The following is a 26,801-nucleotide window of genomic DNA, read 5'->3' as shown; positions in this document are numbered from 1 at the left end:
CCTTGTGTTGCTACTGAGCACTCTGCCTCCAGAGCGGAGCGGCGGTTGGCTGCAGCTCAGAATGCGTGCCCAGTGCCTCTGTCAGTGCAGGCTGCCTGGCCCAGCCCTGCCTAACAGCACCCACATGTGACCATCACGCACGCCTAGCGAGACTTCGGGGCATGTTAGCCAAGAGCTGCTGGTCATCTAACATCTCATCAATGAATCCAGAAGAAAAACCAGGTTTTTCTAGAATTTGCTGGGACAGAGTCATGGGGTGGGTCAGCCTAGTGCTCTGCTACCTCTTGGGCCTCATGCTTCCTAGCGGCACATGCATGCAGAGAAGAGCAAGGTACTGGGAAGGACACTTGGTCAGAGCTATGTTGGAGCCAGTGACAGCTACACAAATTGACTCTACTACAGGCCACAGCTCTTGAAGCTGTGGGTACCCACGTCTGGAAATGAGCAAGAACATTACATGGCTTCCTTTCTCCTTCAAACTGAAGGATGTGTAAAATACATAAATTAAAGAAAAAGAAAACCAGGAATATAACCCCATTAGCTAAGACCAGCATAGCAAAGCATTTATCAACATCTGGTAGCTGCTAAGACCTGGCACAGTGGGGCTATCACACCTCCCCACCTCCCCATGCTGCTGTCTCCCATTGCACTGCCCTTACTGCAGCACCAAGAGGACTCAGTCACAGGGAGTCAAGGAGGGGTGACAGATTGTGAGCTCCATGTACCCTGGTGCTGCTTCTTTCCTCACCATCTCTTTTCCAAGTGCCTCAAGCACTGATGTTGTTGTACCAACTGCCAGTCCAATCAGAGAACTTCTCAGACATCTTGGAAAGAACAGTCACTCTCTGGCCCCATGACACCAGACCCCCATTGTTTTTCTACTTCAACAGTGATCAAAGAAAACTTCTGATCTGTTGATCCAGTCTTGAGACATCCAGAGCTCTGCAGTCAGTAGAGCTGCCTAACAATAATATGTCCATAACTGAACCTTCAGACACAATGATAAACAAACTCAGTGTCCACAACATTTTGTGTCTTCCTTGTTGTCATAGTCCGACTGCATTTAACTGAAGGTTTCCTCGACAAGTCAAAATTCCCCTCATTCATGCAATCCTGATTCTGGCCTCTATTGACTTAGTCTTACAGCAGCATTTTTCCTCTTCACCTTTCAGATTTAATTTCTTAGCCTGTGTCAGCAATGTATTTGATAAAATTATTGCTGGAGTGTCAAGTACTGGAAAACCCTCCATCTAACCAAGCCTGTAACAGAGTTCAGTGCTGAAACTGCCTGAAGGCACTTCATGGGGTTGATTTCTGCAAGGGTTTAGTAATGATTCACTGCTCCGCAGGGCACTGAAGGAAAGGATTAGCAGGGCACCCCAAACCCTAGCACTGGACTGGCTGTCTCCCCTCCCTGCAGCCCCTAAGGATCATTTGCTTCCCATCTCCACCTCACACAGTAGCCCCTCCCCCATGAAACAGTGAGGCCACAGAGACGGATGGAGGCAGGCAATCCTCTGTCCTCCCCAGATGACCACCTTCTACCAACAGTGGCTTTCAAAGATGCCCCCCAAGGAGGAGGATTCCCACTGTGAAGACTTTCCTCAGAAAGTCTTTCTGAGGAAATCAGTTCGTAAATCTCAGGTGAAATATTCCCGCAACCAGAAAGTACTGTCAAGAAGCGCCATTTCCAGCAGCATGGCATGAATACTCCATGGTCTACCTGGTACTGGCTGTTCATGACAGATAGATGTCCCAGCAGATGTGAGTGAGCCATGGCTGCCATGTTTTGGGAGATGGGTCAGGCACAAGTCCCTGCTTCACATGTACAAGGGTGGGAGTTTTGGGTTTCCCCTCAGTAGCTGTCTGTGCATCCAGAGTACCTGGGATGGAGCCCACCAGTATGCCTGGCAGGCCAAGGGCTGCCCTGATGAAAGCCTTGAGACCAGTCAGGCCTGAGCACATTCACACATCCATCACCTGGAGGAAACACACCTGTCATGTCTTTCTAAAGTCCCCAGCCCAACTACAAGCACTTCTGGCATGAATATAGATATAACATCTGCTGAAATCTCATGTTTGGTCTTCTCAACATTATCTGAATTAATGTAGGTCATAAAATTCATGCTGCTGAGGAAACAAGTAAAAGTAATGTGATTGCAGGAGAGTAGGCAGAGTGGGTGAAGGACCCAATGCCAATGAGCTGCAGTTCCCTCACTGGTCATACACACTTTTTTAGGCAAGCCTGATGGTGTCCCAACAGCTAGTGTAACTCAGCACACCTCTGCTCCAGATACATCACCAGCAATGGTGGTCAAACCCTTGTTTCTCATCTCTTCAGCAAAGGCACTGGACAGACACAGCCCTTCCTGAGCTCACAGAGAAGGTGCATGTGCTTAGAGTGGAGACAATGCACATCCCTTGGCCAGGGTCGTGCACAGGGACAAAAATGCCCTTTCCAGTATTGTCCAAGGAGTGAAAGCAATCATGGGGTATGCAGAGAGTTATGAACCCAAATCAGGGCTTCAGAAGATTCCTTGTATAAATTTTCCGTGCTGTAATTTGTCTTTTGTGAAAAACAAGTGTGTATCAAAAATTAATTGCTGGAAGAATAAAAATAGCACTCATTTCACTGATAAGTTTATCACAAAACTTACTTCTGGGTTAGTTTAAAAGACTCTGGCTAAAATCCCTGATGGGACCTATGAACATCATGCTGAAATGTCACTGAGCTAGTGGGACCTGGATGTCTCCATGCTAAGGATTGGAACACATCTGCCCTGGAAAATTGGAAATGATGGCTGCATTTCCATACCATGAGAAGATGCCACTGGAATGGGAGAAGGAATCTCTCAGCAGATCAGTAGCCACTACAGATACCAGATATGCAGCACAAGTGATGAGGTGGGAAGGGAAAAGAGAGAATAGTGTTAACTCAGCAGCTGCCAGAGAAAGGTTTGTGCAGCTGGAACCTGGTGAATACCTGCTTGAATGTTCCTCCACAGGAGTGCATCTCAAGTTTGACACCAACAGCCTTTCTTCTGCAGGCAACCACCAACAGAAGAGCCCAGGCAGCTCTGGGTGGATGAGGATGGTTGGGTTGGGAGTAAGGAGGCTACAGCCAGGTCTTCATCTTAACAGGACCAGGGGGCTTCTCCACTGCCCTCAGGAGGGAAGGGATGGGGTCATGCCCATCATCCTTATATGGCTGGGGTTGTCTGTGCCTTGGTCTGGGCTAGGGGGAGGCTTCAGGGAGAGATCAGCAGTTCTCCTGGCTCCATGCAGAGGCAGTGATTGGTGTAGCTCCTTAGTGGTCATTCATAGCTGCTCTGCTCTCTTAATTTAGCCCCCCACAAGGTGCATATTGAAACGTGTGACTATTAGTGCTTCCTATTCAAGTAGGAGGGAAGAAACACAGAATTAGCAGAGCAAAAGTCCCCTCAGGCATGTCTGGACTACAGTGCTGGAATCTGCAATGCCTTCACAGAAATGTACAGACACCCCGAAACAAGTAATTTCCCTGTCAGCTTGGCTTGGAAAGTGAGTGCAGCTGCCCTCATGCCTGATACCCCCCACTCAATATATGCACTTAACAGAAATCATAACCACAGTATTTCTCTGCCTTCCCCTTGGGGTTTTCATGACTGGGATTTAGCACACAATCTGTAGAGATATATGTAAGGTGTCAACTGTTATTTAGGAATTCTTTCCTGGAATTAACTTGAAACCAGTGAATTTGTTCCAGTGTTTAGTATGATGACAAATGAACATAAATTAATATTAAGCAGTAAAGTATCACAAGATTGCCTATGTCTTTCAGTTGCCCATGTGTTTGATACCAGCATATAGCATGATCACACACAACTGTCAAATAGGATGCTCTATATAGAAACAACATCAGCCCAAAATACAGCTACAATGAGTGTTAACCTGGTTCAAAGTTGCTTAAAGCTTACTGAGTTCTTTGAATCAGTGCACCAATTTCAAAACACACTTTTGGATGTGTTTTGACTTCATTCTTGTACAGTGTTGCTGTTTATGCTTAAGCTACTCTTACAGTAATACAAACAAGCAAATATTTACAGTGGTGTGCTTGCGTAAAGTTGAGCAGACTGATTTTTTCTTTGCCACACACAAAAAAAAAAAAAAAAAAAAAAAAAAAAAAAAAAGAAGAAGAAAAGAAAATTGCCTTAAGTCTCACAGCCTGTTTCAGTGTGCAGCAAGAGGGAGCTGCCCCAAGGGGAGCTGCTCACACCTCTTCCTTATCCCCAGATACAGCCATGGCACCCGCAGGCGATTAAAGCAGTGGCCAGCCGGCTGCAAAGAACGTGAAGCTACCACACAGTTTTGACCACACAGAGCTCCAGGAGTGCCACTTCCTCCTGTTTCTCTGTTTGATTCAGGACCCAACCAGATTTAAGAATACAATAATCAGTTCAACAAGCTTTAAGAGCAAAATTTCAATGATCATGTTCCTACTAGGTACTTTCTCCTTCCCTTTTGGAGAGGCTGGCATGGTGGCAGCAAGATGAGTCGTCGCGGCTCTCCCAGATGCGTGTGCCGTCAGCGCCGATGCCCTGAGCGCCGGCGTCAGTGGCGGTCATAGGCGGCGGCAGCAGCTGGTGCGGCTGCTCCACGGGCTGTAGCGCTGTAGTAGTAGGGGGAGCCTGTGAGAGATGAGACCACTGTGAGGAAGACAAAGGTGGAGAGCTGCCAGCTTGCAGTGTTCTGACAATGGGTGATAGAGAGCACTCCAGCCAAAGCTTCAATGAAGGCTGGGTAAATAGAATGAAAATTGCATTCATTCATTCATTCTGCATGAGAAGAAGGCTAGCACTGCTCTGCATTGCTGCTTGCCATTCAATACCTTCTTCCATTCCTTCACTCAAAACATCAACTTCATTTACTTCATGAAAAGAAGTTAATTACTTTTCAGAACAGAAAATCAAGATATTCCAACCCCAACATACTACCATACTCTGACTTCTTTTAATTTTCCCCCTCCTTTTAGAAGGAGGAGGTTGACCCCCAAAGTATTCCAATTATTTCAATGAAAGCACTTGTTTACCAAGAAAAGGTCTGAAAAATATTGGTGAAAATTCTCTGTCCTGCAGGGCTAAGCACTGGTGGGTAGGATGATTACCCAAGGATTGCCAGGACTATTTGTTTGAATGAGGAAGAGTCTTTGGTATCCAGAGATACCAAACTGTCCAGCCAGCACCAGTTTTAAGAAACCTTCCAAGCACACCTGCAATGAAAGCAACTCCAATCCACCCTAAAAAGGGAATTTTCTCTCTTCAAGGTGCTACCAGTTTGGTGTGGAAGTCACCAGTGTCTTTGAATCAGTGCACCAATTTCAAAACACACTTTTGGATGTGTTTTGACTTCATTCTTGTACAGTGTTGCTGTTTATGCTTAAGCTACTCTTACAGTAATACAAACAAGCAAATATTTTGTCTTATACAAAATGTCTTTATACAAAAAGGGAATTTTCTCTCTTCAAGGTGCTACCAGTTTGGTCTGGAAGTCACCAGTTTCACATGCAAGAGATGTGAGGCACATCACAGTGTGGAAAAACCCCTCTGGAAGGACTCATACTCAGCCACATTCATCTGAGACCATCAGGGAGGTTTGGATGAGCAACAATGAGCCAATGCAAGTAACAGCTCTGGAGTAGTAAGGGCTGCAGGGTTTGTTTTCATGAGTGGCCCTGTCTGAGAGCTGCCTTCCATCCTAAGCTCCCTGCCTTCAATACACATGGGACAGCAGTCTATCAGACACTGTGAAGGGTCTTCACAGCCCTGGATGTGACTTGCTGCAGAAGCAGTGACTTCTGCTGCTTCAGTGACACAGAGGAGCTGGCCCCACCAGGAAAAGGTGATGCCACCACCTCAGTGGGGACTGTGGACCCCTTAGGAAAGCATCAGTGGCAGTGAAGCCAAAGGTGCATTTTTTGGTTGTTCCCTTCCCATCCCAGACTAGCAAACACTGCTCCTGCAGGTCCAATGGTTGCCCAGCCCCTAGGCATGGCCTGAGTGTAGCAGTGCCCCAGTCATTCTACCACCATGGCCCTGCACACCCTCTGGAGCTGGAAGGGGAACCCAGCTGGCATGCCTGGTGCTGTTGATAACGTGCTCTGAGCTGAGTCAAGAGCCTTCCCCTCTGGGAGGCTGGAGAGCCTCCTGCTGTCTCCTCTTATTGTACAGCCTCCCGAGGAACACTTTGCTGTTCACTCCAAAATTATCTGAGTGATTACTTGAGGGCTGCTGGTTCAAAAGCCCAGGCACAGAGTGAGAATCACACAGGGATTTTAGGCTACCCTAATCCCTAAAATCAGGGTAATTTGCTGTTAACCATTAGCAAAATGCAGGGCTACCTCACTGCCGTGGGTCCAACAGGCTCAATCTGACAGGCAAGCCCAGCTGTTCCTTCTAGGCTGCTTTTGTCCAGAGAGCCACATCAGGAGATCAGCTCAGCTTTCATCACCAGCCTCCAGCTTTTCATTTCCAAAGGAGCACAAGCTAATACAACCAAAAAACAGACCACAGGCAGCATTTGCTCTTGCCCAATATGTGCAATGTGCTGCTCAGCACAGTTGGTCAGAGAAGAAAACTTCATCATGGTCAGTATCCTACCACAGCATGTGGCACTCTGATTCTGGAACCTTGAGGGATCAGAAACAGAGGACTTTGGCTACTGGAATGTGTCTCCTGAACTGTGCTGTGGCAAAACAGGAGCTTGTACACAGTGTGTGGGTCTGTGTTGTCCTCAGTTGCATCCTTACTGATGCAGACATCCAAAATCAGACAAACCCACTGTGAAGTGTTTAAACAAAGTAAAGCAATCTTCAGGAGTGTGGTCCTAGCTGACTAGAAAGACAGTTTTACTGTACACAAGAATACTCAAAGAGAGTCCGTGAAATCACTGACCGGGATAAACACTTGCAAAGATGTCTTTATACAAACTCCTAGGCAGGAGTCAATCTGACCTAGGTTTATTTACTAAAAGCAAAAATAATTTAAGCCATAGTCAATGGTGTTAAAGCAGATCCCTTCAGCAGGTCATCATTCCACTTATGTTTACACAAGTGTAGTCTTGTGTTATCAGTTGAGGCACCACAACTGCTATCCTGGGTTGGACAGATAGTCTTCTTCCAGGTAACTGACATCAGGTTAAGGAGCCCCAGCCTCACGAGCTGTATTTCCTGGAGAATACTGGAAAGCTTCACAAGGACAGTGAAAACCATTCTCATGGGTAGCCTAAAATTAAATGCTGTATACTTCATATCCCAGCCAAACTCAAGCCACTGAAAGCAGATAAAACTTCCCTGGTTGAATTGGCTACTCTTGAATGAGCAAAGGCAACCTTGAAATGTGCATGCCATGTCTAGCTGGGGTTTTGAGGATGTTCTTCGGGAGCTGCCCTCTTGGGGTGCCCAGTTTGTTGGCCCATGTCCCCTCATGGCCAGTCCAGCTGCACAGACGTCCCTGGGGATCATGGCAGGCAGTACCTTGAGGTAAAACAGCTCACAGGCCAGTGCAGAGGCAGGTGGAATGCTGTCCTCACCCACCACAGCACCAGGAGCTCAATGTGGAGCAGGCACTGATGGTGGTCATCAGAGATCCCAGTCCCCACTGGCATCAGCACTAGCACTAGTCATGGCAGCTCAGCTCAGGCAGGAGGAAAAACACACAGGTGGAATCCAGCGGCACCAAACAATTTCACTCTGACTCATGGAGCAGTGTGTGGGTCCCACCAGAGCTGGATGCAGTGCTTTCTGAGGTTTTGGGGTAAATGGGGTCTTTTGAGGGTCAGAGCCTTTGTTTTCACACTCCCTCTTCCTCTACATCTGTTCTGACTCAATGCAGCTACAAAAAGCCCAATATTTCTCCCATGCATTCCAAAGGCCTTGCATTTCTCTCAAGTTAGATTTTGCCAGTTTGCCTTTCAGCTGTGCAATCAAATAAGCTTGTATTTAAAGTGAAAAATGAAATCACTCACTCTTCCTGTCACCATGCCCCCATCCAGAACAGACTAGTCCATCCTTCTGTCATTTTTCCTTTCTAATTCATGCTATCATCAATTTACTTCTTGACACAGTCATTTCTAGTGCCTACTTGTTCTCTAATCTTTCCACAGAATCCCACAGAGGAATTGAATCTAATCCTAATTGAGAGACTCCAAGCCCTGCCCTTGCATGATGCCTTGCCAGAACTGGCAGACATGGCCCGGGGATGGTGCAGCCAAACCCCCCCAGCCCACACACAGGGATCACATCTGCATGTGAGCAGGGAAACTGCATCAGACAGAACCCACAGTGAGCAGGATTCAGGCAAATGCTACAAGACAACCAAAACTGACTTTTTTTCTTCATTAGACAGTGTTGCTGTTATCTGTCCTTACCAGGCACATGTTGAGCTGATCCTATGCTGGTGTCCACCAGTACGTGCCAACAGCCTGAGCCCTAGACATGCATGTTTGCCTCTCATGCGCTCATGCATGTGCCTCTGTGTGCATCCCTGCACTGTACTGCTTGCAGGTCATTTGCAGGACAATATGGGGAAAAAAATAAAGGAAAAAGATGTTCCTTCCCTGAACTCTTTGTCTGGCTATGAGATGGAGATACCCACTTCAGCCACTAAGCCAGACCATACAAGTGGCCAGGGTTTATGTCCTCTTCCCAGCACATTCCCGCAGGAACTTGGGGACTGTCCTCACTCTTGCTGTGGTTGAGGTCAGACTGAGTCATTCCCCACAGCAAACATTCTCTCTGACACCAAGAGAGGTGTGGGCGCCACCAGGGTGATGCAGGATGCAAGAACATGAAGACACTGCAAAGCTGCAGCAGATAACTGACTTCTGCCCCTGCTTCTGTTGACCATTCTAAAGGACTGTGGCTTGATTGTCTGCTCTTCCCCAGGAGCCATGGGGCACAGAATTTGGGACTGCCCCAGAGCAGAGGGAGCACATTCCCCCATCTGCACTGGTTTCACGACAGCTGGGACAGAAGAGGCTTGGTGTGTGGTGCAGAGGTGAGAAGCATCAAAGCCAGGGCAGAGCAGACAGCAGGGTAATGGTGAGTAGCTGGTGTTCTGCTGGGGCCAGACAACCTATTCCCAGTGTCTGCATGAACATGGTTCTGCCTTCCCCTGAAGACACCACCACACACCCCTCCTTGCTGCTCCACACATACGGGACAAAGACTGGGGACTAAAAACCAAAGCTTTCTCAGTATTCTCATCTCTCTCTTTTTACTCTCCCCCAGATATAATTTTTCAATCCAAGTATCCTTTCCTCCACTTGCAAATCATGGCATTTCTGCTTTTAGTTCCTCTTTCACAGGTCTCAGACTTGTGTGATTGCTGTGGTGCAATTCTTCCTTGCCAGCACAGGGAATTAATTGAATGTAGGTGCTGCTAAGTGCTTACAGTATTACACTTTCATCTCAGTGAAAGGAGCAGGACTTTGTAAAACAAACTGTGTCAGGCAATGTACCAGTCCTGATTAATTTTGTCAAGGTTTCTGCTTTGAGGCTGATACTGCCAGAGCTTGTTCTCGGGAGAGAATTACTAAATGCACTCACGTATACTCCTGAGAGGAGTGGAAGCATCCTGGATATAGTTCAAATTAACCTATTCTCCACTGCGTGTGCCCAGGCTCATCACACAGCACCTTCTGAGCGTGCAGGGAGACTTGGAGCAGGTTTAAAGGCCCTGCCACAGACTCCTACTTGCCCTAAAGTACCAGTGGGATTAGCAGGCATTAGGGAGAAGGGATTGTAGGATCAGCCTTCGAGTGACAAAGGTAGAGCTGTGGATAAGAGGGATCTCTGTAAGGCACAAGAGACATCTGACCCACTGACTGTAGTTGATTGCAGACACATTCTTGATCAGATCATACCACAGTACCTGGACCTACCCATGGTCAGACAGGGGATTCCCTCTCCAGGAAACTCCAGCCCCCCCAGTTCTGTGATCAGATTGAACTGAAATGGTAAGTTCATCTTTAGGCTCGCTGCAGAACAAAAACTCATGTTTCTTTTTTTTTTTTTAATGCTGAAATCAAAGTATATTGAAGAGGACAAAAATAAGGAAGCCAAGATTATATGTTTTACGTTTTCCAACAGAAAAAAAAATCAGCATTGACATTATAGCATGAAACACTTCAATTTCAAAAAAGCTACAGTTTCTGGAAAAATATTATAGCCTCTGATTCTTTTTGCCCTTGCCTCATTTAAACACATGTTCACAGCATGCTGCTGGGTAAATGCATGAAGAAATCTGCTGAAGAAATCCCCTCCAGCCAGGGAATTAGCTTTGCTGTAAGAAGCACACTATGCCCATAACCGTTCATATGTCAAAGATCAGTCAGAATTTGCCCCCAAAATGCATGATCCAAAAAGGAAATGAGAAAAAGAGGATCAGTGCAGAAAAAAGGATATGGCACAGGTAAAAGGTCCTGGCAGCAAGCAGTTGTCTCATGACTGGCCTCTGTATAAAGTCTTCTGCTGACCCAGACCTACCCATCTTCAGCATCTTCAAGGCATCACAGGGACCTACCCTGCCCAACACTGTGGACAGCATGCTCTGAGCTGGTACAGGTCCATCACCTCCAATAAAGAGCTGAGCAGGCCATGGCTGCAACCTACTGCTGACAGAATGGAAGGGCCACTGCCCACACTGGTGGGGTTGCTCAGGAATGGCTTTGGGGCGGCTCCAGAAAGAGTGCACACCCTTCTAATGGAGGTGAATATCCCCAGGCAGGAAGATAGTAAACAGCCCAGGAGCCTCTCCAGAAGTCCTGTCTTCATGCAGAAGAGCAGGATGAGAGCTGGGTTGTCATTTACTTTTAGTATCATGCCAATTTCTTTAACACTTCAGAAGGAAACTCTTTTTTAAGGGTTTTTTTTGTTGTTGTTGTTGTTTTACACAAAACCTGGCTTCCCAGGCCTATCCATGATGCAGAGCATTGCTGAAGCAGCTTTCCTGATTCAAAAGGAGCTGCAAAATGAGAAATGAAGAAAGCATGGTGTGTGCTCTTGCCTCTGGCAAAAGCATCTTCCCCATGCTGCTCAACCAAAATTCTGCCAGCACCACTGGCTGTGGCCATGGAAACAGTGGGTTTAAGCACGGGGACTCCCCTGGCTTTGTGCAGCTATGCCCATCCATATTAGCTGAAGATCTGTCTGTTGATTTATGATGGAAGCGCTAACAAACCCTTAAATGTGGCACAGCAAATAACAGCATTATACCAGCACCATGGCATGAGAGGCAGAGGCTGTCTATTGCTCCCGAAGGATTTGTTTAAGGACAAGAACCATGATGAATACAGCCTGGGTGGTTCAATTACATGGGGACTCAATTACTTAAAACAAAGAAACTGGATGAAAAAAGTATGACAAAAATTCAAAATTATTTCACTGCTGGAGGTCACATATAACAGCCCTGTCATCCATAAATCTGGAAATCTCTAAGGCATGCTACTCCTGTGTTGAGAGATGACAATTAATTGGTATTTTACTTACCTCATCCATGCAAATTATGCAGGGAAAAATTCTAATTACTGCATGCTACATGTATATAAGGTCAAAGTGGGCCAGCTTTTGACGGGGTGTAAAATGGATTATGTTTATCCTTCACATGAGGGCCATGATCCTGCAGGAGTTACAGGGCTTCTGTCTCCCATTGCTCATAAGGACCATGCTGGCATCAGTGAGGCTGTACCAGTGGTCTCTTGCTGAGGAGAGATGGAGTGGGCATACACACAACTGGGAAGCAAACACAACATGAGATCAGGGAGAAATGCAAAGCACACACACAAGCAAGCAGCAATGTCATAGGAAGCAGTGGAGCTTACAATTGGCTGCAAGCAAACTGACATCACAAGTTTTGTCTGAACAGGGTCCCATACCCTCAAAAAACTTGGTGACCCTGCTTTCCAGCAATACTCTATGTCTCTGGATGGATTTTTGTCAGAAGCAGGAAGACAAGACATTTGGGCCGTCTTGTTGGCAAAGTGAACCAAGAGTAATCATGCATCCCAGTGGGGACCTGCAGTCCCATTCTGGGTCTAAACATGACTGAGGACAAGCTAGGACACACATTTTGCCCATCCCAGGGCTGGACAAACACTGCACACCTTGCACTGATCTCTCTAGACAGGGGTGAACACTTACCCAGGAGTCCAGGGTTGGGAAACCTCCAGGAGTCGTTGTATGTTGAATATTGTGGGTGGCTGTATGGGCTCCCAGAAAACTCGCTCCCTAAGTTAAAGAGATAAAGACAGAATAAAAGGTCATTTGATTTGAGATGACAGTTACCATTTTGATGTAAAGGGGCTCTCCAGTGTGTGCTCTGCTCTACTGACAGCCACAGTAAAAGCACTGGTGGACACTCTACCTTGAGGAAGGGGAATATGGAATAAAGGATTAAGTAAATGGTGCACACATCTTTTACGTGTCTTTTTTGTGCTGCAGCCCAGGCCTCTGGGACACACTGATGGGGCTGGCCTTTGCCTCTCCAGCCCTACAGGACTCAGGTGAGAAGCACAATACAAGGACAGAGCCGTCCAGATGGTCTCTGCTGCAGGATAAGACGTACCAGACAGTTTCTAGAAATTGGATACCCTTCATGGAAAACTTGTCATGGTCACAGATATTTCTCCAACACTGTAACCCAAGGAGAGGGATGTTTGCTTTAGTTTCAGACAGATTTGAACCCTGCAGATAAAAGCACAAAAAATGCTTGAAAAATTATGGCTATTTATCTCCCCATCAGCTCGCATTCTTCCCATCTGTTTGTTCTCTTCATATGTCACCTGCTTCATACTTCAGTTGCAAGGTCTTCAGAACAGAGCCTTGCACCATGGGGCTGTGACCTGGCCCCTCCACCACACAAATGCCAACACTGCTGCTGTTTTATTAGGAAATATTCCTTGAATTACAGATTTCCTCCTCTCTCTCTTTGTTCCTCCTTCCCTTCTCCCTCTCCCACATGTAAATATATAAAAGCACGGCACAGCAGGAGAAAGGGTATGTTTCCTAAGGCAAGATTTGAGGGCTGACAGGCCACAGCAGATCCTTGCCACGACCTTTGCCTGCTTTGGTCCTTGGCGCTGGCATAGCCATGACCCCATATCCAGGAGCTGCCATAACCCCAGCTAGGCAGTGGACCCCTGACAGTGTGTCCTGAGCAGCTCAAGCACCCTTGTCCCGTACAATCTATAGACCCAACCTGGAAACCACATCTGGCTCTCCTGGCCAGTGAGTAGCCATGGTTTTGACCGTTTACTGGCACACTGGTGCCAGGGAAGAGGGGATGATGCTCTGGTCACCAAAACATATGGTAAGGTCCAGGATGGCTTGATCTCCACATGATTCTGCTTCAGTGAAAACAAGCTGCCTCTCTGCCTGCATCACAAGATGAACAGACTGAGTGTGCTGACAGCCGGACCAGCCCATCACTAGTCTGCTACAGGAAGTCTCTGTTAGCATCTCTTCCTTGTTTCTTTTCTGCAGCCCTTTGGACCCATGACACTTACTAGGAGCAACCTACTCTCTCTCCCCAACACAGCTTCCATAGAGAGAAGGGCCAAAATATGCAGCAGCAAGTGCTTCCACACTTAGCACACCTTGCTGTGCCAACAACTCTTCACAAGCTCAGAGTAGGGTTTTCCTTATTGCCTCTAAGGAATGGCAGTAGTTCACCCTGTGCCATGAAAAATTGAGCTGTTTCAAACCTTCCTTCACAGGGAAGTACATAGTACCTACAATTCTTCTCAGCTCTGTCCCTATGGCTGATGGATGACTTCAGTGCCTGAAGGTTACCTCTGTCAGAGTGCTCATTCTAAACGAGTAAGGCACAGCAAAGTTGACAATGCCTAAAGAGATGCTCAGCATACTGCAGCCACTTGACATACTGCAGCCAGTGGCAAGAGCATCCCCATTGCCTTCCACCAGACAGGGATCCCTCTCTCTCCTGCAGGACACAGAAGCTTCTCTTATGTCCTTTCTGCCTCTGCATCAAAACACTTGAGGCTGTTGTCTCACCCAGAGTCCTCCCTGATTTTTCCCTGCTTCTATAGCTCCTGGGCATCCTGCTCATCTCTGGCCCAGCCTGTGTTTCTGGTATTTGCCCAAGCCTGCAAAGCACACAGGCAAAGGTCTGTCTGGGAACTTCACTTGTGAGAGTCACAATTGTTTCCCAGGCCTGAAGTCACGGTCACATTCTCCTGCCAATGTGTGGCACACTGAAATCCTTTCATTCTCTGGGTACCTGTTCTACAAGAAGGCTATCACACACCACCTTTCCCAGGGGTCTCATTTCTTCCTTTCCACAGGGAAGTGAGATTTTCAAAGGTTTAGCTCTGGTTGAGTTGCGCAAAACAGCTGTGCTGCCTGACTGACATGACACACAAAAGCAGATGGGAGTGAGCCTTGCTGCTACACCCTTCCTGAGAGCTGTGCAGTGCATGGACCCAGGCACAGAGTGGACAGGACAGGAGATGTAGATCGCTGTTGTGGGCTCTTTGCACAGAGCGCACAGAAAAGCTTGTCCTGTCATTCCTGCACCAGGAGCACTCCAGGCTTGGAAAAAAGCTCACAATGAGCTGTTTTATGCCTGCAAGAGCTTCATCCCAAGGGGAAGCATTCTCCCCTTGGACAACATGACACCTCATTTTCAGCTCTCCCAGCACTCTCCTTTCCCTTGATCCTTTCCTCCCTTCTTCCATCCCCCTCTCCCTCCCCTGTCCTATTCTCCTGGAGCTGCACAGACACAGTCCATTCCATGCTGATGCTGTGCATGCCATGGAGTGGGCAGCAGCACTTTCCAAGCGTTTATCACTGCTGCAGCAGGGCTGTGGGTGGGAATGGGCTGACATTTCATTGTTTCATCCTCTCCTGTCTTGCCCTCCTCCCCCACCATCCCCACTGCCCTCCTCCCCACACTCACACACAGACACACATCGCGGACCCTCTCTGGGGGATGCTCCAGTGCCTGTCAGGCTGAGGCTTCCAATTCTCTGTTTTTTATGCCTCAGTGGTCAGGGTGTCAAGCTCCTGCAGTACAGACCAGCCAGAAGCCCGAGGAGTCACTGAGCACCATCAGCTCAGTGACAGTATTGCTCACTTCTTAACATACTCTGCATATCCATCAGCCTTGCTGGAGCAGGGGGAGGGGAAAAGAAAAAGAGAGAGAGAGAGAGAGAGAGAAGGAGGGAAAGAAGGAAAATGAGAGGAAAGAAACATAGAAACGTGGAAGAAGGGAGGGGAAAAAGAGAAGTGGGGGAGAAAATTTCAAGCCCTGTTTATTACCACCACAACACTTGGGCAGACAAATGGTACAGCCCTAAGTGAAACTAAGGTAGATGAATGAACATTGCATGACTGCTTCACAAATTTCACCAGATATTCCAACGTCCATCAACTACACTTCTTGACAGCACTTCTTAGCAGACAGCCCTCGCCCCATTCAAAAACAAACACCACGGATCAGCCATCCAAGGATGCACACACGCGCAGTATGTTGCGCACACTGACTGTCACAACATGAGGAAAGGGTGGGAATCACACACATGCCTCCTTCATGTAATATGAAATAAGCTTTCTCCGCCGTAGTTCTCACCTCCATGAAACACAAAGACACAAAACAAAGGATTCCTGTGAGAGTTAGCTCACCTCTTTGACACAAACCTGTCTCTACACTCCACATACGGCTTTAGCCCTAAAGGGGTCAGACCGTTCCATCATGCTCCCAGAAGTAGAGGTGAGGGGAAAGAACAAAGGCTGATTCCCAATAACACTGCTGCTACAAACCAGTGGCAAGCCCCGGGACATGCAGTCCACCCTGAGACAGTGGGACAAAGATAGACAGTCGGATGGTGGTGGATGGGCCTTCTGCTGCTGCAAAACAGTACTGTCCACTCTGCTGCATTCTTTCTCTGGGGACCCCAACTCATGTTTATCAGTCTTCTTGATTTTAAGGTAAGCTTCCTGAAAGTCTTCTTCCCAATTTGTAGAGAAGCTGAAAAGCATTTCAAGAACGAAGAAATAAATGAAAAAATATCACCATGTTTTTCATACTCCTGTGGCTTTAGAGAACTGCTGCTGCAGGCACATCCATGTACCAGTAGTGGGAATGGGCCAAGAGGGTAAGGAAAAACTTTGTGCCCTGCAGAAAGGCAGAAGGATGTCAAAGCATGACCAGCTCTGACAGAGGCCATGTTCAGCCAAGGTGTGGAAACTTCCCAGGATGGAAAAAGCCTGACCACTGTCACTACACTACATCATTCAACATGTAGAGCATCTGGCTGCAGCCCTATGAAGCATAGCAGTCATGAGTCCTAGGACTGCGCGACAGCACCAGCAGAAAACAGCAGATTAGTCATTGTCCAGCTGATGGTACTTTTGGACTGAAATGCAGAATTTGTGCAAATAGTCTGCAAAGGAGCTTCATATGCCATTTCTAAGTATAACACATAAGAAAGACCTCATGAATCAGAAGCTCCAGAGCCAGTACAGTGCAACAGGAATGTTGGAGGTTAGGACTTTTCCTTTTTTTTTCCTTCTCTGAGGGAATTTTCTCCCATTTGTTTCCTCTGAGATGATAACTATGATACTTAAGAGACAAAAGACGTGGCTTGGAGGAGGGGGGCTCTAAGCTGGGGGGCTTTCTCTCAGGAAGTGCACAAATGTTCCAAGATTTTGGCTGGGGAGTGAGGGACTGCGCTCCGCCTTAGCTCTCGCCCTCACTCTCAGGATCAGAGGAGGGACGGTCATGGTCTTGGTGCCAGGCTGCTGCTGTGGGGAGAATTTGCCATCACTGCAGGGTTCTGTTCTTCACTGCTTCTCCCTTTGGTAAGCCTTTGCTTGTTGAAGCCACCATTGAACTGGGACTTTTTCAACACTGGAAACAACCCTTCCCATCTGCTCAAGTGCCTTAGGGGAAAATCTGGGACTACAACCTGTCCCCCCTCCAGAAGGAGCCTGGCTGCCACTGCCCAGTCCCGCTGTCTTCTGCCACTGCTTTGTGCTTTGTGCTACGCTTTACCCAACAGCCTGTGTCTGCCGAGACCCCCACAGCTCCTGGCATACCTTCGAGTTCTTGCTACACTTTGTTTTGCCACCCCAGATATGGTCGCCCCTGCTGTTCCAGCCTGAGGCTCCTGCTACAGTGCATTTCAGCAGCCAGTGAGGCACTAAGATCAGCTGCTCCCCATGCATTTGCCAAGGAAGCCCCTTTTCTGGAAGCCCCTTTTCGGGAAGCTCCATTTCTGGAAACCCCTTTCCTCCCTCTGCCGCTGGCTCACCCGCCATTGCCCCATGAGGGAGAGGCGGCCGAGCTGGCGCCACAGCGCCCCCTGCAGCCGCGGGGGAATCACCGCATCCCCTGCCGGCCGGGAGCCACCGGCGCCCCTGCTGGCCGTGCCCGGAACTGCACCGGAGGGCAAAGTGCCGAGAGAGGCTGGGACTGGGACTGGGACTGGGACTGGGACTGGGGCTGTGCTGGGACTGGGACTGGGACTGGGGCTGGGGCTGGGACTGGGGCTGGGACTGGGACTGGGACTGGGACTGGGACTGGGACTGGGACTGGGACTGGGACTGGGGCTGTGCTGGGACTGGGACTGGGACTGGGACTGGGACTGGGACTGGGACTGGGACTGGGGCTGTGCTTGGGACTGGGACTGGGACTGGGGCTGGGACTGGGGCTGGGACTGGGACTGGGACTGGGACTGGGACTGGGGCTGTGCTGGGACTGGGACTGGGACTGGGGCTGGGACTGGGGCTGGGACTGGGACTGGGACTGGGACTGGGGCTGGGGCTGGGACTGGGGCTGGGACTGGGACTGGGACTGGGACTGGGACTGGGGCTGGGGCTGGGACTGGGACTGGGACTGGGACTGGGACTGGGGCTGGGGCTGGGTCTGGGACTGGGGCTGGGACTGGGACTGGGACTGGGACTGGGACTGGGACTGGGACTGGGGCTGTGCTGGGACTGGGACTGGGACTGGGGCTGGGACTGGGGCTGGGACTGGGGCTGGGACTGGGACTGGGACTGGGGCTGGGACTGGGACTGGGACTGGGGCTGGGACTGGGACTGGGACTGGGACTGGGACTGGGACTGGGACTGTGCTGGGACTGGGACTGGGACTGGGACTGAGGCTGGGGCTGTGCTGGGACTGGGACTGGGACTGGGGCTGTGCTGGGACTGGGACTGGGACTGGGACTGGGGCTGGGACTGGGGCTGGGACTGGGACTGGGGCTGTGCTGGGACTGGGACTGGGACTGGGACTGGGACTGGGGCTGGGACTGGGGCTGGGACTGGGACTGGGGCTGTGCTGGGACTGGGACTGGGTCTGTGCCTTTGTTTGTTTGTTGGTGCTCCTGTTGTTTGTTTGCCTTGTTTTATTTGTTTGTTTGTTTAAGTAAAGAACTGTTATTCCTTTTCCCTTATCTTTGCCTGACAGCTCCATCATTTCAAAGTCATAATAACTTGAAGGGTAGGAGGTAATATTTTCCATTCCAAGGGAGGCTCCCACCTTCCTTGGCAGGCACCTGTCTTTCAAACCAAGACAGAACCATCTACATGCCGACAGACACGGGTTCGGACACTTTTTGCTGAGTTTTCTCAGACACCAGGTTTTTGCACAAGCATTTGGGACATGGAGAAGCCATGAGGAACATGGGGGTAGAAGTTTGGTATCCATGTAACAGTTACTAGTAAGGCGGGTTATGCAGCTGCAGGTGATATAACATGAAGGTATGCAATGGACTCTCCTCCCTGCCACAGCCATGTGACAGCTCCCAGCTGTCACCCAACAGGGAGAGTGACCATGATCAGGCAGCCATGCCATCCCTTCAGCCAGAGTTGTTGCAGCCTCTGGTTTCTCCACTAGTGTCCACTGCTGGGCCTTTTTGTTAATCAAGCTCTGCATTTAGGACAATGTGTTACTCAGCCCTTCCATCTGGCAAGAAATGAAAAGAAACCAGGAGAAATGGTATTCAATAAACACAACTGCTTAAGAGACAAGAACAGAAGGTATGGGGACAAAATGCGGAGTTAGGCCAGAGCAGCAATATCTTCAACATTCCTTCTGGGGGTTTGGGATAAGTTTAAAAGCTATCTGCTGTATTTGTCCCTAGGTTGGTTTTCTGCAGACAAACCCATCTCCCTGTATGTCTATACTCCTGGTGCCTCTACCTTTCCCTTCTGCTGAGGGATCTTACTGTTACTTTTCAAAATTAACATTCTCATGACTTCTATTTGTTTTCTATAGTTTTATTTTGAGGAAGTAATCACATGGATCATAAATTTCTTCAGCGAATTCCAATAACCATCATTACCCTGGTAAGCAAAGACATGCTTGAATGCATGGGGAGCAGGCATAAGCACTGCACTGAGCCAAGTGTTCACACCCACACATCCCTGGCTGACTCTGTGAGGCAGAAGCTATCCAAACACAGTCTGGAAATTTGTTACATCAAAGTTCTGCTGGCCACAGGGCCAGTCACTGCCTGAGCTGAAGGATATAAATCAAAGCAGAAGCTTCTTGTCACCCTGGGCCAATACCACCCCAGAGTTTCATGATCCAGCAGTTCAGGCAACATCCCACATAAAGTCAGAGGGACAAACAACTATAGGTTACCAGGAAAAGGGTCTGGGCTTTCAGTAGAGAACAACAGCATGGTTTTCCCTCAGTAAAATAAACTTTCCTCTCCACATCAAGCTATTGCAGTGATTTAGGGTGAGAGAGAATGAGGTTTGCAGTCCTGTGTAGGAAGCTGCTGCCTCTGAAGCTCACAGGAGTCATTCCACTAGAAGTTTTCCCCATGAAAAGGAGAGCTGGGAAAAACCTTTCAGCTGATACTCCACATCACATGTAAAAAATGTTATTTCACGTCACTAACATATTTTTGACAATTCAGACAAAACACTTCAGTGAGAGTCATGGATTTGGGTTTGGTTTTTGTTTTTTTTTTAAATCAGTTGTTTTCCAAACAAATATGTTCCTTTTAAATTCAGAGAAATACTAAATACTAAATTTCAAACTGAGGTCAGTGAGGCTAAAAAAAAAAAAGAAAACTTAGCCAAAAGTCTCAGTGGTAAACGAACCATACCTTTGAAAGGAAGAAAAAACTGTACCTTTGAAGAAAAGACCAGAGTAATTCTTATTGTTGGTTTTTGTTTTGATTGAATCTTGGACTTTCTTCTAACTTCAACATTCATTAGCAAATAGCAGGATCAGAGATATACATTGCTGTAATCCAAGAATATCAGCTGCATTTAAGCAGGGGGAGTAGCAACCCTGGGCATGCCACAGGCCAGCCACCGTCATCTGCCAGGTGTTCTGGTCCCTCACCTGCTCTTTGGGCAGAAGTCCCACTGGAGGAAGGAAATGGATCACCCTGCTTTCAGCTCTGCAGACCAAGCATGCTTGGCTGCCAGCTTGCCTGCTCTAGACCGAGCAGTATACATGCTGCAGAAGTGCCAAAAATGGGGCAAAATACCAAACTACACTCCTACTGTAACAAAGCAGGTATTTCCGAAATAGCGTTGTCCCCCCCTCACCCCCGCTGGGAAGAAGCTGAGCAGAAAAATACCCTGTATCTAGCAAAAGCCTTCCATGATCCATCCCATTTGTTTCAATGAAGATACTCAGGGTCATAACCAACTAACACCCAGGACAAGCCGGTGGGATTCATAGATGAATCTTTGAAGGGCAGGCTTGGAGAATGTTCTCAAGACTGTGTCGCCAGAAACTATGCCAGAATGAATGTCACATCCAACATATGTCAATGGATGCTGCAGCCAGATCCCCCAGAAGGATCTGGCAGCCTGGGGGGCCAATATGCCCCTTTCAGATGCCACTCTTGTGCCCATTCCTGCAAGCAATGCAAACACCACCCCAAAGAGACATATCTTCACTCTGAGCAGAGTGACGCATGATGGAGCCCACGTGGTACTTGGGCTAGCATGGGTTGTTGTGGGAAGAAGCTTTAATAAAAATAAATGTTTCCGAAGGAGGCTGAAAAACGTCATTTTGGAAAACCTCTTCAGTGAGTAGATTCAAAAAAAGGGAGCTGCTTTTCAACACACCTGAGGTCCTCTGCATCAAAATGGGAAGCTGCTCTGATTGAACCTGCACTTACCTGGCATGGTATCGAGCAATCTATTTATTCTCACAGGAAAGAAGTGAAAAAAGCATTATAATGGAGAAGTGGAAATGCTTTCAGTACAATTAATATCCCACCATCAGCCTTTTTTATTCCAATGATGGAATTGAAAAGAATAGATTTCAGCAGAAGAACAGCCCTCACAGATGTTTATAAGAAAAACTTAGACAGGACAAAACCTTCACTTGTTGATCTTAAATGAAAAAAACCCTGACAAACAGTGAGTCCTTAGAGCAGTAAGCCCTTTACCCATGTTCTTTCAACACAACACAACAAAACTACATCAAATATTTCATCTACCTTTAGCCGAGACAGAGTGTCTGGAGCTGTGATGTGCTGCAACCATCAGGCCAACCCCAAGATACTGGCATTCACAGGATCCTAGGCAATGCCACTAATCTGTATTAATAATTAGACAGCATTCTGCCTGTAGGAATAACTACCAGAAAATGTGGCAATAATTGTTAGTTACAGGGGCCAGTGGTACAAGCCAGACTCTACTTTGGCTGCTGAGCATCTGCAACATCCTCCTTAAACAAATCTGAACAAACAGAGGAATACTTTTGTTTTGTAAGAACTATTTTCTCTCCTAAAAACATGAGGAACGACACACTTTTCTTTTTCCCCAAGAAGCTACAATATATACATTTCTATAAAGAAATATACAAAACTATACACTTCATGTTCATTTACCTACAGACACTATCACAGCAATCCAGCTGGATGCCCCCTGGAGAAATGCTGGGGACAAAAGCCAGGGTCTGCTCTCATAGCAGGTGGGGTATTGCACACAGAGCCAAGGGGACCAGGCATTCTTTTTCTGGGATGTCAGGGCTGCAGCAGCAAGGGTGCACATACAGAAACACACCCCACATATAAGGACAGACACACACACACACTAACAAGACCTGACAACATGGACACACAGATATGTGCATGCTCCTTACACACGCAGGCTTGTAAATCCACTGGCAAATCTGCTGTAAGTGGATCAATGGATCACTTATAATCATCTATGACCCCTCATACACTCACACTCACCAAAAAAACATCCAGCCCATGTCTGTCCCATCTTGAAGTCATTGATTAACCCTTCAGAGAGTGGCTGAGGTGCAGCCATCTCCTAAATTTTCACCCATGTGATTTCAAAATGAAATTAGCCCCTACTTTGGCTAATTGCTCCTGCACATCAGGCAAGGAGAAGTTTATTACAGTTGAGAATAAACATTGTCTTACATTCAGAGAGCATCTCTGCAAAGTTCCAAGACCCATCTAGACTGCCAATTAACTTCTAATGAATTTGAATATAATTATGTGGTTACACAGTTTGGCCAGTCTTTCTCCCTTATTTTATCTTTACATTATCCAACACTGGTCAAAGATGTAGTATTTTAACAGTTCTGAGTGGGCTGTCATATTGTAAGAAAACATGCAGATTTTTGTAACGCTACTGCATTTCCAAGAAGCTATGAGGCACAGAAATCCCATCGATGACTAATGAGTTGTGGGTTAAGGTGGACGTACCTTGCTGAGAAGTCACTGTAGTATTCTCGACCCGTGCTGCCTGCCATAAAATTTTAATGCTGCTTCTGACATATTTATGAAATACCTCACCTAGTCTTTGCAGGATGACAAAAAGATTTACATCTGCAATTACTGCAAGCACATAGGTTTTAGCTATGCACTTTAAACTTTTGTACACAAAGGTATTTAACTTTAATACAACAAAGGTAGGTGGTGCCACAGAGCAACCATATTGGAACTGCATTAGGAGAGATTCATTTCTCTATACAAGAGGACAATTGCCCAACTCATCTGAATATAAGATGGCATTGCAATTAATTGCAATGAGGGATTCGCCCCTTGCCTCTCAGCTGCCACTGTAGAGTCATCTCCCCTCTCCACCAGCCACTAGCCTGCAGACTCTAGGGATCCCAGGTGCACCTAGCATCAGGAAGCTGCACTGTGATATCAGTGATAACAAGATCAGCAAGATCAGCAAGCCACACTTGGCCATGTGCAGAGCCTAAGCACCAGTGCTGCCAGATATGGGGCTAGGAACACACTGCTGTTCTGTCTGGCTGCTGCAGCTGCCCATACCAGACTGTCTCTCCTTAAGCCTGGTTGGTGGGGCTGCTGCAACCCTCTCAAAGCCCCCTTGCACCCTGGGCAGAGTACAGGTGAGTGGCAAAAGGTGGATGAACATCACAGAGAGAATGCAGGGCACTGAGTACACAAAGGGGCAGGCTAGATGAGGGTCTCAGAGCAGACAAGGGACATGTGGCAGATGCGAAGCACAGAGTGGACAAGGGTCATGGAGCAGACAAGCAGCACAGGGGATGCATCCACACAGAACACCACTCCATGCCTTTGTGCCTATGCACTCCCAACCTGAGCAGAAGCAGCCCTGTGACACACCAGGGCAGTCACCATTTTACCTTCTTTGCTCCAGACTTACCTGCTTGGTAGTGCAGGTGGGATGAAAGGTAAACAACTGACTCAGAGAAAGTAAGTTTTGCAATATGGATTCATCCCAATTTGGTGTAAAAGGTCACAAGAAGTATATTGCGGAATTAAAATATCTGAGCTAGGCAGCAGAAATATTGCAGTTGGATCAGGTGAAAACATTCCACTCCATGCTTCATCCTGACTTGAGCCTTTTCTATAACTTCAGCCTTCATAATGACACTGCAACATGCGGCCACCTCCAGGAATTACACAATTTACCTCATAGCAGAAGATATAATGTTACATGCCATAATAACATAGACTACAAATATTGTAAAGCCTGGAAATCAAACATTTTGGCAACTTGATACATGCACATTGCTGCTGACATGGAGGCTGTCTTCAATTATATTCTAATGCAGGTGTGGGAACACGAGCAGGAAAGCATCTGCGTGACTGAGGGAGCATCCTCCCACATCAGCACTGTCTCAGGCATTCCTCTACTGCCCCAGTCCTCGGTGACTCCCAGACCCCATCATGGACTGGCCATGGCTCACCTGGGACTGGTACAGCAGCCCCAGGAGAGGGCCAGGTCCTGCCCTTTCTGCCAAGGTGGCAGCATCATTGAGAGATGGAAAAGTCTCCTGTGCTCACCTCCTGTGTAGATAAACTCTGTAAACTGAGCATCTGTAATCTCAGCATCTCAGCTATTCTGCAAGACCAGGTTTTCAGCTGCAGGCTTCATCTACGCCTGGTCTGGGCTTTAGCACACTATCAGGGTCTGCTTTCCCCACTTTGTGATTGTGGGAAGCTTGAAATACAGACACACATCCCCAGAAGAGAGAATGTCAGGTCTTCTTTCTGACACCAGAGATGATGCAAATGAATGCCTAAGTGACAAAAGACAGATAATTTCTCAATTAATTTCCACTGCACTGCTTTGCTTCTACACCACATCCACATTACAGTCATCCATTAAAGGCAGAGAATAAAATCTTGTCAGTCAATCTCAGATGTCTGGGAACGTGGCAGCTCGGTCCTCTGGCACAACAGATGGGACATTTTGCTGGTAAATTCTTGGTAGCCTACACCATTTCCAAATAATGTCTGCAGCTGCTTAGCCTGATTTGATCCAGCTGAATCAGCCAAAAATGGTACCAAAGAAGAGAAGACACAGGAGGAGAAGGAAGTCTCCTTCCACACATAGCAAGTTAATTCTTGATGGCATCATGATTTGTCATGGTACATGCCCCAGGGGACACATGGCTCCTAACAGCCCAGTGCATACCTTACAGGGACCAAGCTCCTCATTGCCATCTGGCATTATGTTTCCTGACTTTAGTAAATGTGCAAGAATCAAAGACAAGCTAGCCTGAGCTGAGATGGCTCTTTCACACTGAAGAAGGCTGGTAAGAGAAAAAGATGGGGCCACACCAACACCCTGTGCCCACACCTTTAACAGACAAAGCAAGCAGGCCTTCTCCCACCTGGGCATTGTTTGTCCCACCATGGAGTCTGTGCACACCTCTCCACACGAGTAAGACATCCCACGTTCAACCAGCAGTTACTTGTGACAAGCTGCTGGTGGGGTAAAGCACCTAAGACTGACAGGATTTAATGCAACTGCTGCTGAAAGGACATCAAGTCAGTACAAGAGTGCAGCTTTTAGTCTTTTTATGTAGTAATTGAAGAAGCGATATTTAAACTTCCCAGCTTACTCTACAGTCACTGCAGAGCCTTATCCCAAATCTACTGAGGTCATAAAAGACTGATGACTTTTTCTCATCTGAAGTGCCCCGGTGCCATATTTGCTGACAGAAACAAATGAACACATACCTCTTTCTGGAGACTTCTCACTACCTCATGCAGGCTGTCGCTCTTCTCCTGGCCCAGAACATGCCTCTCGTGAGTAGGAGACACATCCTCAAACTCTCAGCTCCTGCATCCCCTGTCCAGGGGTTCACACCTGCCTCCACACAGCTGACCACACAATAGGTTTCCAATACAAACACTGCTTCCTACAGATTAATAGCCTCTGCTTCAAACTGTGTTTTCAGAGGAAATTTCTGCTGTGGAAAAGGGGCAGTTCTTGGAGCACCTTCCTTCATTTTTACTACAGTATGCCATTTTGATTAAAAGTCCTCACTTGATTTTCATTCTTTCTGTTACCCCATTTTATTTCTTTTGCACTGATCACATTACATTGAATTGCACTACACTGCAATCTATTGTAATGTCCAAGCATTTTCACTTGTTTTGATAAAGTCTCAAGGAATCCAGAAAATCCTGGGAAGAGAATACTTTATCATAGCATTTCAATTTGTGCCATAGGCTTAAGTTCTGAGAACTGCAGTTTACCACAGGGCAGATGTTATGTGTTCAGACAGTTCTAACTGCAAGCAAACCCTCTCCAGCAACAATCATAAAGAAGTCAAACCTACCATCTCAGAAAATAAGTCCAGCAAGTAGCAAAAATACTGAATTCATAAACAACAGCCTGCAGGAGAATGGCGGCTAAGTCCTCTCAAAACCTCTACAGGGGTCATCCTCCCATGGCAGAGGGGAATGTTCAGGGAGCGGGGGATGCTTGGGTTCAGGATCTAGCCTGCAGCATTTCCTTGGCCACAAAAATGCTGGAAGCAGGAGGCTTCCATCTCATTACAGGACAACTTCTTGACACCTTGAAGCTGGGCAGAGATTGAACCCCTGTCACCCTGAGCTAGGCACATTGCTCAGTGCATACAGAAACCCAGGCTGGGGATGGTGTATGAGAAGCCCCCTCTAAGACAAGAATCTCAGCAAGAGGTGGGCTAGCCAGGGTCTAACACTCAGGAGGAAAGAAAACGCATCATCCCAACGCTCACCACATGCAAGCACTGGACAGTTGGCCATTGAGCTCGGATGTGATGGGAATGTAGACTTTACTCTCCCATCACTGTTACCAGCTGCCATGCTGTGAGGTATGGCAGAAAAAGAGCAGCATGTCACATTCCTGCCCATGGACACAGTGGGCCATGAAGTGCTTTCCACTCTGCTTACTTTGGGGATCTCGGCATTTGCTCATTGTCAAACGAAATTTGTCTGGAACTGCCTGATTGATTTGATGGCTAGTCTGGCTGCTTCACACACCCCACATGTAAGGTCATCTGATGCCTGAGCCACAGCTGGCAACCCTGACAGAT

At 47.6% G+C, this 26,801-nt stretch overlaps 1 protein-coding gene across 2 annotated transcripts in view; it reads right to left on the bottom strand.

Annotated features, from left to right (window-relative positions):
• Positions 1-4,291: 4,291 nt before the first annotated feature.
• The window catches only part of PAX5 (paired box 5), a 131,740-nt gene continuing 109,230 nt past the window's right edge, over positions 4,292-26,801 (bottom strand). For both annotated transcript variants that reach the window (XM_030968636.1, XM_030968637.1), the window contains exons 9-10: positions 12,176-12,262; positions 4,292-4,667 (exon numbers count right to left, since the gene is read on the bottom strand). In XM_030968636.1, the coding sequence (XP_030824496.1) occupies positions 4,591-4,667; positions 12,176-12,262 (164 nt within the window). In that variant the 3' untranslated portion in view covers positions 4,292-4,590. The remainder of the gene's footprint in view (positions 4,668-12,175; positions 12,263-26,801) is intronic.

Source organism: Camarhynchus parvulus, chromosome Z, assembly GCF_901933205.1.
Source record: "Camarhynchus parvulus chromosome Z, STF_HiC, whole genome shotgun sequence".
In the NCBI taxonomy this organism is placed as follows: Eukaryota; Metazoa; Chordata; class Aves; order Passeriformes; family Thraupidae; genus Camarhynchus; species Camarhynchus parvulus.
Note: the sequence above shows the minus strand (reverse complement) of the source record. Positions and strands in the feature narration are given on the sequence as shown.